This window comes from Andrena cerasifolii, chromosome 1 (genome assembly GCF_050908995.1).
Source record: "Andrena cerasifolii isolate SP2316 chromosome 1, iyAndCera1_principal, whole genome shotgun sequence".
Taxonomy (NCBI): Eukaryota; Metazoa; Arthropoda; class Insecta; order Hymenoptera; family Andrenidae; genus Andrena; species Andrena cerasifolii.
Genome location: NC_135118.1, coordinates 21157407 through 21181260, shown reverse-complemented (window position 1 = coordinate 21181260; position 23854 = coordinate 21157407). Strand labels below are relative to the sequence as shown.

Below are 23854 nucleotides of genomic sequence, written 5' to 3'. Positions count from 1 at the left end.
CGTGCATTTTGTTTCAGGAACGACGAGTCTCTTTGTTCGTGCTGCTGGTCGGGAGTCCTGGCGATAACGAGGGGTTGGCGGAGAGCGCTGCTTTATCTGCCACTATCTTGCATTTTGGCATGGAAGCCGCACAGCCTCTGGTTGTCCTACGTTGCGGGTAACTTGGCAAACTGGATAACTTAAACACATACACTTTGTATACGCGTTTCGAGGCAGTCAAGTCCTCGTGATCGTTTCAAGTGACCGACCGAAACGAGACCATCGCGTTTCGTTTCGCTGCTCTATTAGGCAATAGGGTGGAGCGATACTATATAGGGGAAAATTTAAATTTGAATTTTCAGTTGGTCTGGGTGCGGGATAGTTGTCTGATGATTAACCAAACACAATTGTAAAAAAAAATTGGAAAAATATTCATGTCTGCAGATTCCTTTTTCTCTTAAAAATGATTACATAATCATACTATACAGGCGAAAATTTTATTTTGAATTTTCAGTTGGCCTGGGTGCGGGATATAGGTCTGTTGATTAACCAAACACAATTGTAAAAAAAAAATGGAAAAATATTCATGTCTGCAGATTCCTTTTTCTCCTAAAAATGATTACATAATCATACTATACAGGCGAAAATTTAATTTTTAATTTTCAGTTGGCCTGGGTGCGGGATAGTTGTCTGATGATTAACCAAACACAATTGTAAAAAAAAATGGAAAAATATTCATGTCTGCAGATTCCTTTTTCTCCTAAAAATGATTACATAATCATACTATACAGGCGAAAATTTAATTTTTAATTTTCAGTTGGCCTGGGTGCGGGATAGTTGTCTGATGATTAACCAAACACAATTGTAAAAAAAAATGGAAAAATATTCATGTCTGCAGATTCCTTTTTCTCCTAAAAATGATTACATAATCATACTATACAGGCGAAAATTTAATTTTTAATTTTCAGTTGGCCTGGGTGCGGGATAGTTGTCTGATGATTAACCAAACACAATTGTAAAAAAAAATTGGAAAAATATTCATGTCTGCAGATTCCTTTTTCTCTTAAAAATGATTACATAATCATACTATACAGGCGAAAATTTAAATTTGAATTTTCAGTTGGCCTGGGTGCGGGATAGTTGTCTGATGATTAACCAAACACAACTGTAAAAGAATTTTGGAAAAATATTCATGTCTGCAGGTTCCTTTTTCTCCTAAAAAATGATTATATGATTATTTTTAGGAGAAAAAGAAACCTGCAGACATGAATATTTTTCCGTTTTAAACGGAGCAAAATTTAATACCTACGATACAAAAAATTGAAATAGCAAGAGAAAGAGAAAAGTGATCTAATATAATACGAGATTTAATATTAAATATAATGTTAACCATTTTTACTCATTAATATTTTAACGGTTCGTACTGTGAATATACATATTAAAGATTTAATACGCGCACGGACGGGTCGCTGTAGCTCGTCACTAAGTAATAACGTCGAAATAGCTCCCGGGTAAAAGAAATATTCCCTGTTAATCCCGCTCTGTTTTTACATCTGCAGCCGGACTCTTGGCAGTGCTATCCTTGCTGCATATTGCATCCAGCGCTTTAGGGAGCCGCGTCTCCTGCCAGATGAGCAATGCCACGGATTCGGTGGGCGAGAGCCTGCTGAACACGAGGCCCGAGAATTACGATCGTTTCGAGGAAGTTCTGGTAAGTGGACGAGGGTAAAACGTGCAGTTTCGTTAAATACGTATATGTTACGAAATTAACGGAAAACGTAACACACGGTAGATACAGTCGAGCTGAAAATAAGATTTAGTTGAGGCGCGGGGTGAGGCGTGTAACTCCAAGAAACTTTACACACGAGACACTGTTGGGGGTCACGAAATAATAATAATAATAATGCTAATTCTTTATTGCACCAGTAGATGATTAAGAAGAATAGCAAGAAGATAAAAAACATAAACACATATAGGAAAACAGAAAGGATAAAATAGTAGAGATAGAAATTAAATAACATATGTAAAAGTACATATTGCAAATAATATTTTCAGTATACAGTGACTCAGAAGTTTGTTCGCATAAATTAGGAAGAATAACTAATTGCGAAAGTCACTATCTTGCTTTTAATGCTTGATGACTGAATTAATAAATCTCATGAAGTAGCTATAATTTTAATACAATAAATAAGGCTACACTCATAATGCGGTCGAACCAATGTTGCAATATTCCTTGGACAAATATGTGAGTGACTGTACTTAAAGATCTATTTCTTCCTATTTTTTTTAGTTAATTTAGCGTTATGTTTATTATATATATATATTAAAAATTATTCAAAATTAGTTGAGGACCACAGAAGTGTCTTGTGTGAAAAGGAGTCTGGCATGTTTGATTTCTGGATCATTCGAGATTTGTGTTGAATTAATTATCATGAGGACAGAATTACACATAGCTCGGCCATTTTTTTTCAATATTTCTGCGCAATATTTATATAATATATTCATTAATACATGCCCTAAACATAAGAGGTATAGAAATAATTTTCAATCTCATAGTATCATAAAAAAAATTCTAGAAATTTGGTGCTGTTTTGAGCGTCACAAGGTGGCATAACCGCTTCATGCACATTTAACCTGTCCAGTGGGTAATTTGTTGCTAAACACCGCCGCTTAAAAAACGCGTATCAGAAGAGTGACCAAGCATGAAAATAAATATCCTACTTGACTTACTTTATCACCTAGGTATATGTATCTCTAAAGATAAATATAATACAATGGGACCCCGATTAAATAATTTTATCATAAAGAATGCTCATTTGCAAATCAGAAAATGGAAGCTAAATCACATTTCTCCTATGCACTAAGTAGTTTCGCAATCTTTCTGAATAATAAATTCTCATATTTTTTTTAACGGAATATTATCTAAGTTTCGCGGTCTTTTTATAGTTCCTTCTGCTTTAAATTGTCTTCGAATCTGTGAGCACTTTATAACACTGATTTCGAACGATAACCTTGTATAATACAGAAACTGTTAAAGTAATTGGCTGTTATTGCAGTGGAGGAACAATATTGAATGTTCCCTAACCACGGTTATACACATATAACCATTAAACCTCGGTAACAAGTTAACTTTTCGTTCTCGTTAGCACGATTTCGAGAGCTCGCCCATCCCACTGGACAGGTAAAAACACAGCTGCACAGTAAATAAACGAACTCTCTGTGGTCTTTTGTAACTCATCCTAGCACTTTGTACTATAATTATGCCCTGTCCATACTCCCGAACGTTCGGAACCTTTGCAATTATTTAGAGGGTTTTACCTTTATGCTCCCCTGTCTGCGTAGTAGGTCATCCGACAGATAATATGATTCCCTCCGACTCTACTAATTATGTACTTGTTAATAATATTTTCACAATCCTATACTTGTTCCCCACGTAAGTTCCCAGGGGTAGATTTGGGTATAGGCTAAGTAAGCTGCGGCCCAAAGCTTGGGGAGCTGCAAATTTTAGGGATCATAAATTTTTGGGGCATAACAAATTTTAGGGAGCGAAAAATTTTGAGGCACAACAAATTTTAGGGAGCGAAAATTTTGGGGGCATAACAAATTTTAGGGATCATAAAATTTTGGGGCATAACAAATTTTAGGGATCATAAAATTTTGGGGCATAACAAATTTTAGAGAGCGAAAAATTTTGGAGCATAACAAATTTTAGGGAGCGAAAAATTTTGGGGCATAACAAATTTTAGGGAGCGAAAAATTTTGGGGCATAACAAATTTTAGGGAGCGAAAAATTTTGGGGCATAACAAATTTTAGGGAGCGAAAAATTTTGGCGGGCGGCAAATTTAGGGAAGCGGCAAGTTTTGGGGAAGGGAAAATTTTAGGAAGCATCAAATTTTGGGACATAACAAATTTTAGGGATCATAAAATTTTGGGGCATAACAAATTTTAGGAACCATAAAATTTTGGGGCATAACAAATTTTAGTGAGCGAAAATTTTTGGGGCATTACAAATTTTAGGGAGCGAACAATTTTGGGGGGCGACAAATTTTCAGCAAAAGAAATTAGGAAGGGTTTAAACACAGAGGCTTGAGACAGCTTTAAAAACAATTCGCTTTTTCTTTCATATAGCGAATCAGCAATGATTCAGATATGACTAACTATATTAAATTAATTTTGAAATTGCCTCAACTGTTTTAAATTATCATATTTGATGATATTTCGCGGAAGGGGCGGAAGCGCTTATTATTAGTCTAGGAGCACCAAATCTTCAAATTCGCTCCTGGAAGTTCCTATCACTCTTTTATAATATTCTTTTGGTTCTATTTCCCCGAGTTCCTCCTTACCCTCTTCGCACTTACTTTCTGCAGCTTCTATATAATAATGCCCACATTTCCAAACTAATGTTCGTAATAATTCATAATAAAATGTTGCGAAGAACTCTGTACTTTTAAAAGTTCTTATAACTTTCACAGAAATTCTCAAATTCGTAGAATACATTATTACAACTTGACAGCGATGTACAAGCGTCTTCAAAATAATTTGCCTCGCAATACGTATTCCCGAATAGCTTGTCTCGCGGGAGGGAAATTAATTCTAGATCATCGACCTATTTTTACATAAGGAAACACTTGCTTTTCGGCTGCACCATAAGTTATGCCCCACCTTCCGTGGCGATCATTTCTCATCCGCGCGTTGCTCCTCGTAACAATTCGATTCAAACACGCTTCATTTTTCAGCCTGAAAGGAAGAGCTGAGCACACACTCCTCCTCTCCTGAAGATTCACTGCGCGATGCCCATTGTACCTGCAAATTTTTCTCGTACCTTTCAAGCGGTAATGAATCGCGAAATGCTCCTGAAGCAATCTTTCCATAGCTGCAATTACTTTCCCCTCCGTGAACTCGCGAAGCGTCTTTATTCAGCTGCCTGGATTTCCCAGCAGTAAAATTCGTTACAACGCGGTTCACACCGAACGACATTTCTCACGCAGCGAATCAACACAGGAAAGTTTAATAGCAGTTTATGATCAACGCCGATCACGTTTATCTTCCCACGACCTCCTCACCTCCAGCTATTTGACGTCAATGCTTTTCTAAAACAATAAAAGAGTCTCTGCGAACGAGACAGTGGCACAACACCGAGGATGAGTCTTATACAGCGTTGCCCCGTTATAAATCCAGCTCCCCTGTTTCATTAAAAGTACATTTTTATTCCTACTACTTCTTTTGTAGTCACCACGACGAGTGCGAGAGACTGAGGATGAGCGAAGGGACAGCGGCGACAGGGACAAGCCATCGATCCAGAGTGGCATGCCCTTCAAGGGGAATTTTTCAAAAACCCTAGGCCACTCAAAGTGTCCAGCCGCTCTCCGTTTCCATCTCACACTTACAAGGGAACACCGCGAACCCTTACTCACCGATTGCAACGCAATTTTGTGGGTTCATTGAGTGGCTCAAGACAAGAACAACGGTACGTTTCACTCCTACCCTATCGCCCTTTAAGGGTGTACAAACTATCGTCAAAGTCAAACAGGCACTCCCACTTTTCCGCGTGCAACTCCTAAAGTACAATTCGACGGAAACAATCTTTCAAACGAAAATTTACTGGTTCGATGAGCGCTGCAAACTCGCGTTGTCTCACTCTATAACCCCACAAAATTGCGTTCCAATCTGTGAGTAAGGGTTCGCGGGGTTGTTGGTGAAAAATGGTACCTAATATTTCTTCTAAAAAAAGGAAAGAAAGAAATACAAACGGGTCGAATCTACACCTCCTCCTTTTCTGAAGTCGGTTAAAAAGACACAACCTCCTCCCTCTTAGTTCCCCGTCCCATTACCTACCCGTGGGAACATTCTTCGGATGACCAAGACGCGACCCCTCGTTTCTTTCCCGCCCTCCCGGGCAACTGCCCCCGTTGAACCGCCTAACGAGACGAGATTTCTAAGAGTGAGCATGGTATGTACAAGGTGACGGAAGTGCTGGATGACGGCGTCTCGGGGCCAACGGGACGGATGGGGGACAGCGACGGGGAAATATGACACGAGCGTCAGCCCTCGTGGGCGAGCGAATCCGACGAGGACAGTGAACCCGAACAGAGGACATGTCAGATAGCGACGTTATCTTAGTCCTTGATACTGCCGGGTGGAGGAAGCGGGACTGGTTTCGGTGTTCCGGTGGCAAGATTTCGGGCTTCGTCCGGCTCGCGCGAAAGGATCGCGGGCGACTTGGTAGCGGGGACGTAATATCGCAAGGGAAGAGGGCCGCGTTTGGGAAGCTCGCGCGAAAGTTTCCGGGAACACTGAACTCTTCGGGGTAGGTTCCGCGACGGGGGAGACCCGCGCTCCGGCGTGGAACGGTCTCGAAAGCTCGGTCGGGATCAAAGGCGGGCAGGGAGACGCGCGGAGTGGAGAGCTTCCCTTGAGACTCGCGATTTTTTCGTTCCAGCTCGAATTTTCTACGACCCCGAGGCCGCTCGCTGGTTGGAGTTTTGTAGACTGTTGCTCCGAGGGGGCTGTGTTTAAGTCGGCCTTAGATCGTTTAGAGTTCCTTTTGATAAATGTACGCGGAAGCGTTGTAGCGTTTGTTCAGTAGCGACCCGATGACACCCAGCGTTAGGAATTCCATGTACGAAAGCTTCAGGTAAAGTTTCTATTCTAATCTTAGGTGTTTTAAAGGTCTGGCCGTACACGAAGGAGGTCGCGAATGGGAGTGGGTCTTGTGATTGAGGTGGGGGCGATCTCGATGTAGCCACGCGACCGTCTGCGAGCGCGTATACTGCCGAACGTAAGTTTGAAGGGAATTTATTTTCATTGATTAAGAACTCCTTTCTGGGAGACTTCTGTTCAGTGTTTCATTGAGACTAGGCAGTCAGAAATTCGATTTTTTGTTGTTGTTGTTTTGTATTTTTCGAAAGTACCACCCTTCACGAGTAAAATGCCGTTTGGTTTGTGTTAAAATTCGCACAATTAAGGATTTTACAGCCGAAAAGGTCGAGCGCGGCATAAACCGTTTCTGCGCACACGCAGGTAGACTAATTCCTCTTTTGAAAAGACGGAGGTACAAGTCGATTTGAAAAAAATTCGGCATATGTGAAACATGTCTAGTTACGACCTGAACCTAAGGGTAAGTCTGTGAAAACTTCTGCTTTGACAAAAAAAAAATGAAATGGCTCTTTTCCCTGGCGAAAAATCAAGTTTCTTTAAAATTTGCCGTTTTACAGCCGCCATTTTTATGACTTTTGAGTTTTTTTCTTTTTCAATAGGTTCAGGGCAGAATGGGGGTCTGGGTAAAGTATCAATTTCAGAGGATATTTCACAATTCAATTTCTTACGGCCAGAATCACTGCAAAATTACAGCGGCTTTTATAAGATTTGTAGCGAAATTGTAGCGCTGTCATACGTATGTATATATTATTCAAATATTTTTTTTTTACTGTTTATAGTATTAGCAAACTTTGCACAAAAGTACTAGTCACAATTTGTATTCATCTCCTTGTAATTAATTCGCAAAAAATACCTGATTTTCGAGCGAGCTGACTGCCTAGTCCCCTTAAGAGGGTATTCTCGTCTAGAAGGCTAATTTTTTGCCTTTTTTAGGGGCGGTGCACAAAAAAACTACACAGGTTTCACCGATTAGCATTATCCACGCGTATTTGCTAACATTTCAGTAAGTAGTAAAAAAAATCAGGCATATATATTATTATATAATAATAATTAATGAAGATAGGGGTTTTTCTCAAAACGGTATTTATCATGACGGTACACATGATATTTCAACTTCTAGTGGGCCAAACTAGTCCATCTTTTTCGTACACCTTCAGAAAACATTTAATTCTAGTCGGTAGCAGAATCAAGGCGAAATAATTTTTTTCACCAGTTTAACGCCGTTTAAAGACGAAAAATAAACACGGAAAAAATGAGTTTTAAATTAAAAGTCCTGCCATTTTGTGAATTTTTAATTTTTTCTCAAAAATCTGCTACGGGCTATAGCCACACTCTTGCTGATTAAGAATCCTTTTGGTTTTTTGTTTTGGATCAGTGGAACAGCTGGAATCGTGTGTACCATGAGGCAACTTTTTTTTGCACACACTTTACGAGATGACCCATATCTCCATTAATTATTATTATATATGACTGAATTTTTTTTACAACTAAGCGAAGTGTTAATAAATACGTGTGGATAGTGCTCATCGGTGAAAACTGTGTGGTTTTTTTGTGCATTGTCTTTAAAGACTGGCAAAAAAATTGGCCTTTTAGAAGAAAGTACCTCTTAATGGCAACAAATTTGCGTTGAGTGTAATGTTTAAAAATTGAAGTTGAAGGGACTTTATGTACCATGAATGTAAATAAGCCGTGGCTTGATTGGTTATTAAATTCGGTAATCATTTTAATGAATTCAGAACTGTGAAGTTTAAACAAGGTATAAATATACATCATTACAATCGCTGTATTTAATTAATTATGCAAATCCATCGCGTTGGAACTTAGCTTGTATGATTAATCCGGGAGCATACAAGGGAATTAATTAATGAGAATATGGTGTAACTGATAATAACTGCAAACAGGTAGATGAAAGGAAGAAGAGACCAGATGCACTTACATAATATATATGTATATCTTTTAAGACACTGTGTTTTTTTGGAAAATATTTTCAATGATGTTTCGAACTCGTCGAAAAGTGTTCTTCTTTACTTTAGCACACTTCTTGCTTTAGCAATTATTAATCTGGGCATTATTTCGCAAGTTCCATTTGAAAGAATTGCTAAACGGTAATAAAATCGACGAAGCGTAGAATTGTAAATTAGGAAATTTACTATTTCTTCTATGTAGGTACGTAAAATCTTATAGCAGCAAAGGAGATTTTTAAGCTGATTTCAAGTCCACTTTGACCGTTTCCTGAAATGGAATATCATATATTTATTTAATTTAATATCACAAAACTATAAGACAGATATATATATATATATATATATATATATATATATATATATATATATTAACAGTATCAGCATCATTGTTAAAAAAAATACATATGCAGGTACCTATTCAAACAATTGAATGGTGGAATAAGCCGATTATTTAAGGTGAACGTCCCAATTTCTGCTCGTCTCCATTTCTGCTCATTTCGTATTTTTCTTACTGTATTATATGCGTTACGTTTGTACTACAGTTGCAAGAAAATAATTCTAAATTATTTAAACATTTACACGAGTGTTGCACGCGCTTGGGGCAATACATACATCGCTATTTTTCATCAGCAGAAATACGGACATTTAGAGCACTAAATATTTAATTACAAATTACTAATAGTTAAGTATCTTGAAATGTCTTTCTTAAATAGTTTCTGAATTGGTTGATATATGGTTGAATAATAATATTAAAGAATTAATCAATTACTCTGCAAATTTTCATCACAAACAAATTTTTTACACCTTCTTTACGACGAATTACCTCTTAAATCAGCAGAAATTGGAACATTCACCTTATTGAAATATTAGCTACTTCATATGCAAATCAATTACCATCTCGTTTAATGAACATTCTATCTCAATGGTAATTGGTGTTTTTCGTGTGTCGTTTTTTTTTAATTTAACAGCGAAGAAGAAGGCAGTCTCAAATTTACGACCGGCAGTATAAGTAAATAGAGTATGTGATATATTTCCAAAGATATACCTGGTTTTACGAACGTAATATTAATTTATAAAAGCGTAATAAATTGTAAAAGTAACTATAGCACATAGAGCCTAGAGTAGCTGTTCGAGTAGCTTTGCGATTTCAATGAAGAGCGTGATTATTTCCTGTGTCTCGGTGCGAAATAGGTTTTTACACGTCGATGTAAAACGACGCCTGTTAACGATTGGGTGAATGCGTGTTTATTTATATTTTCGCTTGGTCGAATGAAAGGGAGGGAATAAAAGTGATTTGTTTGAATCGGTATCGAGTAGCTTTCCTCGATTTTGGCGCCAACCATGTACAGCACCGCTGATAATCGGCCGTAATTTTCTGACACTAGATACTGAAGGACTACCTCCGAAAAACATAATCAAGGACGAAACTAAATAGGTTGCAAAGCGCCCGGGGGCGGGGATTCTGTTTGGCGTCCTCCCCTCAAATTTTACCCCCTCATATTGCCCACCTTTGGGTTCACACTTTACATAAAAAATACTTATAATAAACGTGTTTATTATAAGTATTTTTCAAATACATTGCAGGTACCCTAATTTGTTTGCTGTTTGATAACAGCTGAACAGATTTTAAACAGATAAATTTTAATTACTTCTCCATAAACTGTGTATTTATTCCCAATGAAACAACGTAATATATAAATTTGAATAAAATTTCCAAAATTATCAAAACCGTCTTTTCTCTGCGAAGATTTCTCGTTTTTCATCCCCTGCAAATCGGCGCCCGGGGCAGACGCACCCCCCTCGTCCCTTTTTAGTTTTGTCCCTGAATATAATATTTATATCTATGTGCCGCACCTGACATTATAATGCACGATTTATTTTCAAGGTAAGAGAATATATCCATTTAGAAGACTTTATATTTTTTGCAACGTGCGACTATTGCGGAACACGTTCATTACTCAAATATAAAGTTTTTAACTCGAAGGATAATTGCGTGTCTGAAGTAAATTTAGAATTCGCTATTATTTGCATAATTGTATACAGTGCTGTGCATGAAGAAATTAGTAGAGGGGATTGTGATCGACCCAATGAATAACAAACGATCCGTTTAGATTTACTGCAGGCATATAATATATGTATATTCATTACAAATGGTTTTATATGTAACAATACATGTTCTATCACATTATGAATTTTCATACAGCGTATGATCACACGACGTACAAATCAATAGGAAGAGGTTTCGATACAAACAACATGGATATTAAATATATCATACAACGTATTACTAAATTATTGTACACCAGTGGTTGGTAATAAAATTTCACAAAGACGCAATCGCCTATCGTTTCAAGGAACTCATTTAATCAAGTAGCGTCCGTTCCCTTACAGGCACGATCGCGTTCTTTCCATCCATTCGCGTAAGGAGAAAACCAATTCTCGCAAATTAAATTCGTCGAGCTTCTCATCATCGGTAATTCACAAATTTCAATAACACGGTTCTTTACGGAATACATTTAAAAAAAAACATAAGGAATGCACTTAAAACGTTAAGTTTCATATGTAATAAAAATAGTAGCCTAAATTTGTACTATTTCCGACAGAATATTAAAGTAGTTCTCAATATAGTATAATTTTGTATAATCGAGAATATTTACATACTGAAAATTATTATCTTATAACATTTGAACGTATCTCCATTCTTGCATGCCCAAGTCAAATTACTGTTGCCTGAATGTGTAAAAGCATATAGTATGGTAACATTCAAATTTCTGCTTAAACGCTCGGATGGTATCTTACTTTTTAAACAGCCTGCCGTGTTTTGGCTACTAAACATTACTTGCATATTCTCCTTAAAAAATAGCGTTCCAAATTTCTTATGTAAGTGCTATAGTAAAGTGTACTATCCGTACTTTATTGTTTTTATAGAATAAGGCGACTGAAATGCACCACCGACAATTTTCTTCCTCTCATGAACGTTACGCATCGGAAATGAAATGTTTAGTATTCAGAAACCGTATGTGACGAATAAATCATACACACGTTAGATATGTACATATATAAAGCACGGAAAAGTATAACGAAACTTAACATGTAGCTTTCCTAGGTTTCTGCTGAGCATCTTGATGCTCCCAGTTCATCAATTCGTTTAAAACCTCTAGCAACAGAGGGTTTCCTCCTAAACGTTGAACTTCGTCCCGCGCTTTCTTATCCAACTCTTGGAGCACAGTCCTCGTGTAGGCAAAGGATCCGAACTTTTCTAAAAGGTTAACGCAATACCGTTTCACCTCAATATCCTTAGTTCTCTGCCTGAGAATATCTTTGCCAGTAATAATGAAGGAACAATATGGCACTTTTTTAGAGACGATTGACACTAAATCGGGATTATCTATCTCTGGATCTTGATAAAGGATACTCATCAACTGCCTATCTTCTGGGTGACTCTGTATAGCGTGTATAATGGGAAAGCTGAATTTCCCTTCAGAAAGATCCTCGCAGTAGCTCTTGTTCTCTGCGTACTACAAAGACCATCGTTATGCGTTACGGCGTCGATGAATTTCGCGAGCAATGCTTACCTCCTGCAGATATAAATTACAGTAATCGTCGCGAATCTGAAAGTACAGCCCCAAGATCCCTGCCAAAGGCGCGAAGTCTTCTTTACAGTCGGAGAACAGCTGCATCAAACGGACAGCTAGATTAAAAAGTCCACCCGTTTCTGCAACACATTCGACGCTCGTAATCTTTACACTTGCGAATACAACGAAGATCTTATTAAGGAGGCAGAGTATATAGTACAGTTTACACAGCCTTTTTTCCATACTCACTTCGTATTGTCATCTGCTTATAAGCAGGTTCAGATGGGCAAATATAATTATCCCTCCAATAAATTTCCATACCTTGTCCCCTGTGGAGTTCTAACAACTGTTCTACGTACACTTGCGTCGCCTAACAATATCGATCATATTACAATCAAAGTCAACAGAGAAAATAATATTTTTATGACGTTCTTCACCTCTGGATGGTTCAGAGCAGTTAGTCTCTCTAAGGCAATAAATAGAACATAGTTGGCGGCGTTTATCGTACTAGCCATTCCATAAATATTATGAGCTACAGGAATGCCTCTTCTTAGAACCGAATTATCCTGAATGTCATCGAGCCTACAAGCGTTGGGATAATTATTTCCTGCTCGCTACGGGAACGTGTCTCGTGAAACCATTATTAACCACACAGTGTACGCATGGGGCCTGGCAGCCACAAGTGATCAATTCTCATGATATAGAAAAAGATTCAGGTAACGACGGCCCGTAGTGTTAAAGAGATATTTCTTCAATATCTCATTTCGTTATTAAATATTTTCGTTAATAAAGGTGGAGTGTAATAGATTACGCGCGGTCTAAATTTCTTCTTCCCGAAAATATCCATGCATTCCTAGATTAGGGAATACGGGCCTGTGATGTTCAACGTTTGTATTGGTGTAATTTTAATTTACGTGTGGACTGTAGGGTTAAAAACAATACTTCATCGGAATCGCACTGTTTACATTCGGTCGTCTCTCATACTTACAGGAGGCTGGAGGTGTGAAGAATCTGTATTATGTCCCCTACAGCGCGCAGCTTATCGTGCGGTATATTCAACCAGTAATTGAAGGCGTGCGCTAACTTCGCCCTGATCTGTTTCCCAGGCACTTGCAGAATGTAACTAAACGGCTCTAATAGTATCTGTGAGAACAGAAATAATACGTTTCAGCCGTTTGCGCGGTCGGTCGTTTCTCAACGAACGTATTATAGGGTGGATGTACCAGTAAATGAACACGTACCAGTGAATGGACATTTTTTATTAAAATGAGTAAAATAAGTTATTAAAAGAAGCAACTAATTAATTAGAGACTTCTTGTAATTTCTTGCTTCAGATCCAAACAATTTTTGCAGCACGTGGAGTCAATCACGCTGCAAACATAATTTTATAATAGTGTTCATTCATTAGCCTTAAGTGTTCATTTATTGGTGCGTTTACCCTACGCCGCGGAGCTCGATCGTTGTCAGTTTGACAGGTACGTTAACCTCGAAAACCGTAGCCCCAATTCGCCGTGAACTAACCTCATCTTCCTCCTTGTCACCGGTCCGCGAGTAAGGTATGTTCTTCTTCTCGTCCATCGCGGGTTCTGACATACTCGGAGCCGCTTAGTTGATCCGCTGCCACTTATTGCCGCGGTTAGCCAGTAACACAGGCGAGAAGCAGATGTACCGGTAATAATACAAATTGCAGGTATGTGACAGCGAACGTCCAGTTGCGGTTACGTCGTCTGCTACGCAGTCACGTGCAGTATTCTGGCTGTGTAGTTAATATCGATGCGCGGGTTTTATTAAAATTACTGAACAGGCCGGACCGCGTGAAGATTCCACGCGGCGGAAGGGATCCGGAATGCTCTATCACGGCTTTGCAATCGGAAGCTTCGTTAAGGAGATACGTGCAGCTGAGCTTTCAGAGTATCGATTTCCGTCGCGCGCTGTTTAAATGCAGACGACCGAGGCATGTGTGAGTGTTACGTACGTAAAGGCGCACGTGCGAATGATTTTTGCACGTTAGGTACGCTGTGAAAATGTCTTCCCAGGTGCCTTTTATTCCCCTCCTGTTAATTCCGCCGGGACATTTGCATCGTGAGCAGCGAACCTATCGATATGCAAATTTTGGCATTATTTTCGACGCATTAAGTGGCAGGATTACTCCTGGTGAATGTATTACAGTTATCAATTACTTCCTCATTCATTTTCAGTTTTGATAAGATACTGTGAAGTCTCCCTATTTGCATTACAATATAAATTTTACGTTTGGGGGACTGTGAGGGACGGTAGTAAATATTATTCCGAAGTTGTTGCACGATGTGTAGTTTTTTAAAATTTTTTTTTTTAAACCACCGATTTACTAAGTGGTTAGTTTTTGTTTTCACTACTCTGGGCTGGATTTATGGAGGACTAGCAAAATACCACCGCGCTTCGCTTCGGGCCCAAGAGATATTGAGGAATCCATGAAATCACATTTCACAAATTTTCACCACCCCCTTAGGGGTTGATTAGGGCAAAATTAAGTAATTCTTTTTAGGCATTTATGTGGGTAACCTTTGTAAGTAAAAACCAGTGGCGGATTTAGAGGGGGGGGAGGGGGCGCTTCTCCCTCAAGGGAAAAATATTTATTTTGACTTAGCAATATGAAGGAAAATATGATAAATTGTTACTAAAAAAAACACTTTCATTTTGCAGGAAGATGTCGGAAAGGTCCCTGGTTTATTTCTCAGACCTACGACCCCCCTCCCTCCCAAAACTCCCAAATCCACCCCTGTCGGATCTAAAAAATAATACGCAGTCCAAGAAACCACATTTTACCCATTTTCAGTTAATAACTCACCAGTATTAAGACTGTGCTGATGCGTTCTGTGACTGCGACAACCAGTGGCACACTCAGGATTTTACTTTGGGGGGCCCAAGTTTTATCCGTTCATCTCGGCCCCCTCCCCCCCCCCAATTTTTTATGTTTCATTTTTAAACACATGTTTTGCATACATTTTCCACGCATGATATAGTTATAGGCCGATATTCATAGTCGCTACTTATTCTTAAGCACCAGCGGCCGTAGCCGTGATGGAAAACACCGGTTCTCGTTAGATCACGAAGTTAAGTATCACGGGGCGGTGTGCTGGGGAAAGATGGGAGACCGAGATGCTGATGCATGTTGCATAGGGTGTTTCATATTATAGGATGAAAATTAAAATATGACATTCTTTGTTAGTTTGCTCATTCCCTGATATCTATCAGTGTGAAAAAATATCTGACACATTTTAGGAAGGTTGAGTAATATTTGAGCCGTTTATTTTGAAAGTGACCTAAGTCCATTTTATATTTAAAAAATTTTCATATATAAATTTTTAATACTAACTTCAAGTTGTACACGTTACTACAATGAACAAAAAATAATTGACAAATGGACTTAGGCCACTTTCAAAATAAACAGCTCATTTAGAGGTTGCGCACTTTGCACACTAAATAATATGTAGTAGGCTAAGAAAACACGATTTCCAATGATAATTATTTTTATTCTCAAGTCTTTAAAAAAGGAGCCAAACTCCAAAGGCGACTTAGACTTAGATAAATTTACATTTTATTATTATTATTATTGTTCACACCTATCAAAATTCTGTACCTTATTATTTTATCCACATTTTTAAAACCTGAAGAAGCGAAAATATGCAGGGTAGACCGGGGCGATTGTAACAGGGGGAATGTAACACGCTAACGTCTCAAAACATATAATGAATATTAACACCAATTTTAGATATACATATGATAAACAACTTTTAAAAAATAACTTTTCGATACCCTAAGGCCCGGTGCACACGAGCGGCCTGCGTCATTTTGCAGTCGCGTCAATGCGACAATACTGCCGGAAAATATGAATATATATATTTTATATATCTCTCCATATAAATATATGTACTGCTGGCACACAACGTTACATTCACGCGGCTGCAAAATGACGCAGGCCACTCGCGTGCACCGGGACTAAAGCAACTTTTTCGTACTGACTTATGAATGTAATGTAAATACTCCCTCTGCAAGTATGTGCTCTTTTTAATCTGTAATTTGATCTTTTTTTTTAAGTAATACTGATCGTTACTTAGCACTTTTACGGGGGTAGGTTACCCTCAACAGCCCAAAATCAGGCCCTTCTTCAAACGCACATTCTGAAGTAATAAGTGAACATAGAGATAATTTTTGTTTTACTTTTTTAAGCGTCATTCCAAAAGAAAATTTTAAATATATTTATAGTCCAGCACTCGCGTTGACTGTTGTTAATTTTGGTTTTGAAACACTCTCGGAGGTTGAGAGGTGAACGTTTCAAGGGCGCTAAAACAATGTCGATGGCGTTTTTCAAAGAAATTATAAGCATTTCCACGTAACTGATGATTTATGCAAAACCCGCGACTTTTGTCCCATTATTAATCATTAACGGACAAATGACTCGCGGCAGGCAGGCGCGTTCGCCAGCGACCTATTATATCTACTATATTTTAATTCATATCTTTTCCTCCTCGCCTTTATAAAAACAAAAGCGAAATGATAATCAATACATCCATCCGCAGAAACATAGCTGTGAAAATACGAGTATAATTAAAACACAAATTTTCCAGCCCCTGTGGAAAAATCAGTGAGCGTTCGGACGACGCTCGGCCGACACTCGGCGACCTATCCGAGCGCAACTTTGCCAATTATTACATATTCCGTTTTCCCGCTCGCAACGTTACCGTGTCAGCGGCAGTATAAATTGACATTTCAGCTTTTTCAACGTTAATAAACTGAAAGAAAAAGGACATTTTATGGCCACGTACCGGCATGCGCTATCGCGAGGCTGCATCATAACAGTCTGCACTGGCGTGAGCGACAATTACAGTTATATTTTTAGCAAAATGCGATTTATTCTTACAACAGATAATTATACAATAACTTACAAAAAAAAACATAATATATATATACATACAATTCACATCGGTATAGGTAAAATATTTGTAACGAAGGTAATCTTTCGTTAACTCATGTTCAGCGATTTGCATTAATATGAAGTTCTGAGTTTTTAAGTAAACTTTGCTGCCATTTGTAGTATACAAACAACGTCCGACTGTAATTGGGATTTAATGCGTTCGTACTTAAAAATTTATTCGACCTCTGACTAGTTCACGACGTTCATTCCTTTCAGTATACTTTTAATTTGTTCATGGAAAACGCACGGAGCTTGTGTTCATTGGATGGTATAGGGCGGTAGCGGATTTAAGGGAAAGATAAATTTACGCGCGTGTGGTATGAAAATTGTGGGACAAAGAAAAATATAGTGTTCGGATAACATCATATTTTTTTTTTGAAGTTGGATATGGGGGCCTTTTGGCCACGGGCCCATTAAATCCGCCAGTGGATATGGGGTGTTTCATAGTACGTGGGGATAAATTCGAGGTACAAATTATCTGATATAAGAGTAATGAAAGAGAGTATTTTCAATGTTTGTTTTATCCGACCTTGTTCTCAAGTTTTAATAAATCTTGTTACAAACACAGCTAACTAACCCTCGAAATTATAGCCACACATTATGAAATACCCACTACGAGGATAAAATACATATCTGCTCAGAAATTACGAAACTTACAGCACATTGCATTCCTTGTATTTACATACATACTAAAGAGCATTTAATAATAATAAAAAAACTACAAGTATAGTCAGGAGTATTCGTAATTTAGTTACAGAACTACACTGCATTCCACTTAAGAGTAGACTCGTTCGGCGCAGGGATATACTGTTGATCGGTAGGAAACCGGCAGGGAAAGCGCTACGACCAATCGCGTGTGTTAGATCCGTGGGAGCTGCGCAGATCGATCGCGGCGTAGGTCTGCTCTTAGATGGAATGGTGCCTAGAGTCGAGACGACCAGAGTTGATATGCGAATGGTAGAGAGCTGGTCACCAATTCTTCTCGCGTGGATCATCTTTTGTTTAATCGATATCACTCCCTCGTCAATACCTTTTCGTTTCGTCCTATTAAATGTAAATTAATGCATGGAGGGGAAAGAAGGCATGTGCCATTTTTCACCTATTTAGACACCCCTGAGTAGCGAGGTGGCAAATTTGCATACCAACTCTGGTCGTCCCAATCATAGTGCTAATTACTGTGAGATGAGAAACCGTGTAAATCAGTCGTATCAGGCGAGGATATTGAGAAGTGACATTTTCACCAATTCATTACTCAATTTGATCCATTCAGAGCAAAAACGAACTAACCCACATTGAGAAAAAATTTAATTTTTCCTATTTTATATGATTAGTACAGCCTATTGGAATACATTATTGCCACTAACTGAATTTTACAAAGAAATGTGGGTTAGTCCGTTTTCGCTCTCAATGCCTCATTTGATCAGTCCGCTTGTTACTTTAATCGCGACAAATGTTCACACTTTAGGTCGGACATCGTCGTCGAAGCTCGAAGGTGTTTTAGGTATATCGCTTACAATTTCTCTCCACTGAGATTCAGCACATTGTAATACGAATGATCTGGGAACCTATCTAATTCGATATAATCGGTTTCGTCGAGTAAGAGACCTTCCGTTAGGCCGACGAGTTCACTAAACGATGGCCTGGAAGCTGGGTCCTTGTCCCAGCAATAATACATAATATTATAAAGCTCTCTCTTGCAATGTTCAGGCCTGTCCAGCCTGTATCCCTCTTTAATTCTCCGCATTACCTGCAACAACAATTTCACACGTCACCTACAAATATTCGCCACCGTCATCTTCACGCATCTGCTTTAAATATTCAAAGAATAACAATTTGTCAAAACGTCCTCGGTATCTTTCCCGCAGTCCAGCTAGTTTTCATTTAAATATTATCTTGACACTAAATACTATTAAGGCTTGGAAGACGAATGGTGGATATGGCCGCGCAAGACGAATGCAGGGTCAGTTTGCCCCACAGCAACATTTCTATAGTAAACGGGTTTCGCGAAAAAAATTGACTATAAAATGAATTAATCCCACATAAATACGTAATAAAAAAATACATAAAAAAATATTCACGTAGGTACATTTGGTACATAAAATAGGTGCATCTCCTGTATGATTTTTACAAATAATGTTACTGCAATTTAGGCATCTTATACTATATTTTGCCATTGCCGTCACATATGTAAAATCGTCATCGACCTTGTCAGAGTTGGATCAGAATGATCCTGCATTCCTTGTACGAGGGTTAAAAATATGATAGTATTCACTTTCCAGATAATGTTTAAAATAAAACTAGCTGGACTGCTGAAAGATATCGAGGATACTTTCACAAATTGTCATTTTTTGAGATTACTAACTCCTACGAAATATCATTTACGCTATTCATTTTATGAAACAATGGCAGAGGAATAATTTTATTAATTCTTCACGGGCAATCTATCTAACAAGGGAAGCTCGGTTCCCCGAACACTCCGATTTTTTTTAAGCTGCGCAAGTTTATAGAGGACCTCAATAGAAGTATCAGGCAACTTTTCGTTTGTCCCCATTTTCGGTTCTTCGGGGTGAAAACACCCCTTAAAGGTTAATGTGTGATTTTCTAGTTTCCAGTATATCTTGAAAACTATAGTAGATATAAAAAAAATTGTTATATAGAAAATTAAATATTTTTTTATGCTGTATAAAACTATGTACCTCTGCTGCGGCTAAACCAGGATAAGGCGTGGATCCTAGCGTGACGATTTCCCAAATCAGCACACCGAAACTCCATATATCCGATTTCACGGAAAATATATTGTCGTACAAGCTCTCCGGTGCCATCCACCTGATTGGCAGTCGCCCTTCGGACTTCCTTTCGTATATTTGATTTGCAGCCACGTCTCGAGCAAATCCGAAGTCCGCGACTTTGCAGGCGCGATTCTCGTCGATCAATATGTTCCTCGCTGCTAGATCTCTATGTATAATGCCTTTGGAAGCCAAGTACTCCATACCTTTGGCAATCTGCGACATACGAATGTTCCTTCAGAGATTCTTTCATTAATGATATATGTTATTCATTCATTTACCACGTCTGATGGTATTACATGATTTAAAACGCACTGCTCGAAATAGTTCAATAAAACGTCGTTTGCATAAATGACTTCGTCGCTCAATGAGGTATATGGTTCTATTTATAAGAAGAATGCTGATGACTGTAGAAATTCAAAGACGATTTCAAGGAGAATGATCTTTCCAGCATCGTATTCCTAACTTTTATTCTTGTAACATTTTAAGGGGGGCATTTTTTACCCAGATGTGTAAAAAACAATCGTACTTTTTTTTACATGTTTTCAGTGTTTGATATGTCAATAATGTTTTCCCAAAGTTTGGGACTGAAATTCGTAGAAATATCGAAGATATAGACATTAGAAATGAAGTATGCTCACGTGTTGCCATACGTTGAGGAACGCATCAATGCATTTTTCGCGAAACCTGGTTTTCAAACACGGTACTCTCAATTATTCAAAAACTATTCAACCGATTATTTCCAATTTTTCGTGGCTATGTGGTACACTATTTTACGCAGTTTTTTTGGCGGGCGGATTTTTTATTTGATAAATAAAATGCATAAAATGGCCAGATTTCATGTCCGAAAATTGCACGTATCATTCAGAGTGCTGCTATTTTTTAAAAAAATTAACTGTTTTAAAATTAGCCCCGTCAGAAACAGCACTTGTGAATATATTTTAAGAAACTAATTTGCTTTTTCCTTTCATGTAAAATTTGTTTAATTAGGAGTGGGTGCCACAGATCACTGCAGAGAATGACGCATTTGGAACTACTTTGCTTCTATAACTGTATTATACGACTAATATTTTAAAACACAAAAATTAAGTATTATAGCCAAAGATGTGACATAATTAATACAAATTTACGGATGCAATAAAGTTAATACTTTCTAAAAAAAAAAAATACTAGGAGAACGTAAGTTTGTAGGCCTCTCTAGGTGTACACCTCCCTTAACCCTATGGGGAAAAAATATCCCGTTTTCTTTGTACCATTAAAAATGGTCTGTATGTTTATATTTTTATGTAAAATTTTTTCTTCTTCCCCCTTTTTTTTTGAAAGGTCAAAATGTACCAAACAAATGAATACAGGATTCAGGTAGGCCCATTCCTCTTCAATGAATAAAACCACTCTAAACATGTACATAGTACTTAATCTGGTGCAACCAGCGAATTGCAAGTGCAAACTGCAAAACTGCAAACAATTTTATAACCATTTTTAAGTTTCCTATCCTGTGCTTAATATTCCATCGTACCATACCTGATAAACGAATCCAGTCAGATCCCTGGACGTGAGCCCAGGCCCTCCATGATTCCTCTCCTCTCTGGACGCCCTCAAGAAGCTCTGCAACTTTCCACCGCTTACATACTCTAAAATGACGAACATCGGTTCGCGTTCTGTACAGCAGCCTAACAGCCTGACTACATTAGGATGCGGATCCAAATTCTTCATAACCCTCAGCTCTTGTGCTAGGTCCAACCGCTCCCTTTCCGTGGCATTCTCTTTCAAAGTCTTGACGGCGACAATCGTGGCGCCAGACTTCCCATCGATGTCTAGGGCTTCGCATTTCCAAACTTGGCCGAAGCAACCTTCCCCAAGAATATTGAAGACCTGTGGCAAATTTAATAAGCAGTGATAATGCGCGATGCAGACTGATTTCTCAATAAAGCAACCATGAAATCAAAGTGTCAAGCAATACCAAAGATGCTCATTGTGCTTTATTCAACTCTATACATAGAATTTAATAAAGGCGAAGAAATTTCCTGCAGAATTATGTGTCTAAAATTTTTATTTCCTCTTTCAGGTCCAGGCAATTACTGACCTTCAACCGATGTCGTGGGAACTCCCATTTATCTTCTGATTTGCTTTGTCCACCAGGTTGATTCTCTTTCTCCCAGGGCTCGTATCGATTGTTCTGAGCCTTTGGACCACGCCATCTTTTCAGGACAAGAGACGGATCGTCTGATATGTTCGAGACGCTGACTGAAGCTTGTTCCTTCTTTATAGAAACCAAAAACCGTAATTGTTTTAATAAGTTCTTAGAATACAATCCCTGTCTAACAGATTATAAATCATAGCCGAGTGAATTCCGTGTGACTTATTGGTGCTATATTTTTTAAGCATGTACTTGCTGGTCGCTCATGGACGTCCGCAGCGGGGGCCTGCCCCTCCGATTTGAGAACAATTTCTTATTTTTAAAAACTAATCTTTATTAAGTTTATACTAGATGAAGTGAATATTTTTCAATTTTAAATTTGTAATTAAGTTGGCGCTTCAAAATGGGATCAAAGAAGCAACCAATCGACGCCTGACAACTTGACCGTTTCTCAAAGTTACTCTCCCCCCTCCCACTTTGGAAAAAGTCTGCGGATGCCCTTGCAGTCACTTGAATTTTATGATTCAAAACGCTGAAACTAATGGGTACAGAATCATGTCGAGATATTCAAATCAACAGCTACTGATCTAAGATATGATTCAATAGCTGATCTTCTGTTCTATTTATCCTATATACATCCTCTTGAAATACGATGAACCATTTTACATACGTGCACAACCAGCTGAATGTTTATAATGAGTCGGGGAATTAAGGGCGGCTGGAATGTTCTCCTTAAAACTCTTTCCTGCGACGAAGTATTAACACTTTGGGTGGCGTGGGCGTGTTTCCACCTGCCGCACGGTTTTGTTTTGTTCTCAAGTTCATATTTTCTTAAAAGTTTCTAAATGATTGTCCAGGACCCAAGGAAATCTTTCTCCGCGGTATTGATCGCCGGGAAAGGAATGGCCGACTTGAAACGGTACTCCGCCAAAAGTTACGTCACTCAAAGTGTTAAGATCTATCAGTATTCGATTCACGAACCCTAAAATCGTTACTTCATCGACAGGATTGATTTTAGGACTTATTTTGATTAAGCATTTATACTCTTCTCGGTGAAACAGTGGCGGACTAGCCAGGGTGCCAGGTTGCCCGATGGCAAGTGGGCCATCTGGGGCCCCTTAAACATCAGACAATATTACTAATAAATATACATTTCACACAAATTTTTATCGTACTTTTTCGCCACTGAAAGTGGCGGACGAAATGAAGTTTGCAACTTTTAAATCGCATAACTTTTTTAGAATTGGTCCAAAGGGCATGAATTTAATTTAGAAGGATTAGTTTGCTAAGTGACGTGCTTCGTCGTTTTGAAAAAAATCCAATTGGTCGGAATAGTAAAAAAAAAATAGTAAATGTCGTTTTTTAAACTTTTTTTTGTGAGCCTGTAATGAAAATTCATAAACCCGTTTGTAGATTGAAGTTGCATACGTGCCTAAAATTTCATCAAAATCGGTTAACGTTGCTCTGAGCTATAAACGCTTAAACTTTAGAGGGCCGGGCTGGCCACTATAGTGGCCACCTAAAAATTTGGATAATTTTTTGTCACAGCAACGTAAAGCCGGGAATCCACTGGGAAGCTAAGCGAAGCTATGCTACGCGATACTGTTTTAACGTAGCTTTTGGTGGAAACGGTTTCATAAGAATGTACTGAAGCTATTTCTAATTGCATCATCTAATAGCATAGCATCGCATAGCATAGCTTAGCTTCCCGGTGGAGTCCCGGCTTTAACCGATTTTGATGAAACTTTAGGCACGTATACAACTTACTTCAATCTACAAACGGGTTTTTTGAATTTTCATA

The 23854-nt window shown here is 38.4% G+C and overlaps 3 protein-coding genes across 7 annotated transcripts in view; 1 reads left to right on the top strand and 2 right to left on the bottom strand.

Moving 5' to 3' along the window:
- LOC143378331 (uncharacterized) overlaps positions 1-8929 on the top strand; it is a 96035-nt gene extending 87106 nt beyond the window's left edge. For 2 of the 4 annotated variants that reach the window (XM_076830024.1, XM_076830022.1), the window contains 3 exons: positions 18-157; positions 1539-1690; positions 5942-8929. In XM_076830024.1, coding sequence (XP_076686139.1) covers positions 18-157; positions 1539-1690; positions 5942-6013 — 364 coding nt within the window. In that variant the 3' untranslated portion in view covers positions 6014-8929. Of the gene's footprint in view, positions 1-17; positions 158-1538; positions 1691-4716; positions 5197-5941 lie in introns of those variants that run through there. The other 2 variants (XR_013088237.1, XM_076830023.1) reach the window with 2 other exon arrangements.
- Positions 8930-10707: 1778 nt separating this feature from the next.
- Positions 10708-14196, bottom strand: Qm (geranylgeranyl pyrophosphate synthase quemao). 2 transcript variants are annotated; one of them, XM_076830002.1, is made up of 7 exons: positions 13698-14192; positions 13165-13319; positions 12614-12758; positions 12426-12546; positions 12177-12316; positions 12017-12119; positions 10708-11920 (listed from the first exon to the last, which is right to left on the bottom strand). In XM_076830002.1, exons 1-7 carry the CDS (start codon positions 13767-13769, stop codon positions 11688-11690), a joined length of 969 nt encoding a protein of 322 aa, XP_076686117.1. In that variant the 5' UTR covers positions 13770-14192; the 3' UTR covers positions 10708-11687. The 2 variants fall into 2 exon arrangements, with proteins under 2 accessions (XP_076686117.1, XP_076686115.1); XM_076830000.1 differs by having other exon boundaries at positions 10708-12119; positions 13698-14196.
- A 2853-nt stretch (positions 14197-17049) lies between these two features.
- Cad96ca (tyrosine kinase receptor Cad96Ca) overlaps positions 17050-23854 on the bottom strand; it is a 39034-nt gene continuing 32229 nt past the window's right edge. The window contains exons 5-8 of the mRNA XM_076829980.1: positions 22000-22176; positions 21438-21788; positions 19827-20132; positions 17050-18877 (exon numbers count right to left, since the gene is read on the bottom strand). Coding sequence (XP_076686095.1) covers positions 18641-18877; positions 19827-20132; positions 21438-21788; positions 22000-22176 — 1071 coding nt within the window. The 3' untranslated portion in view covers positions 17050-18640. The remainder of the gene's footprint in view (positions 18878-19826; positions 20133-21437; positions 21789-21999; positions 22177-23854) is intronic.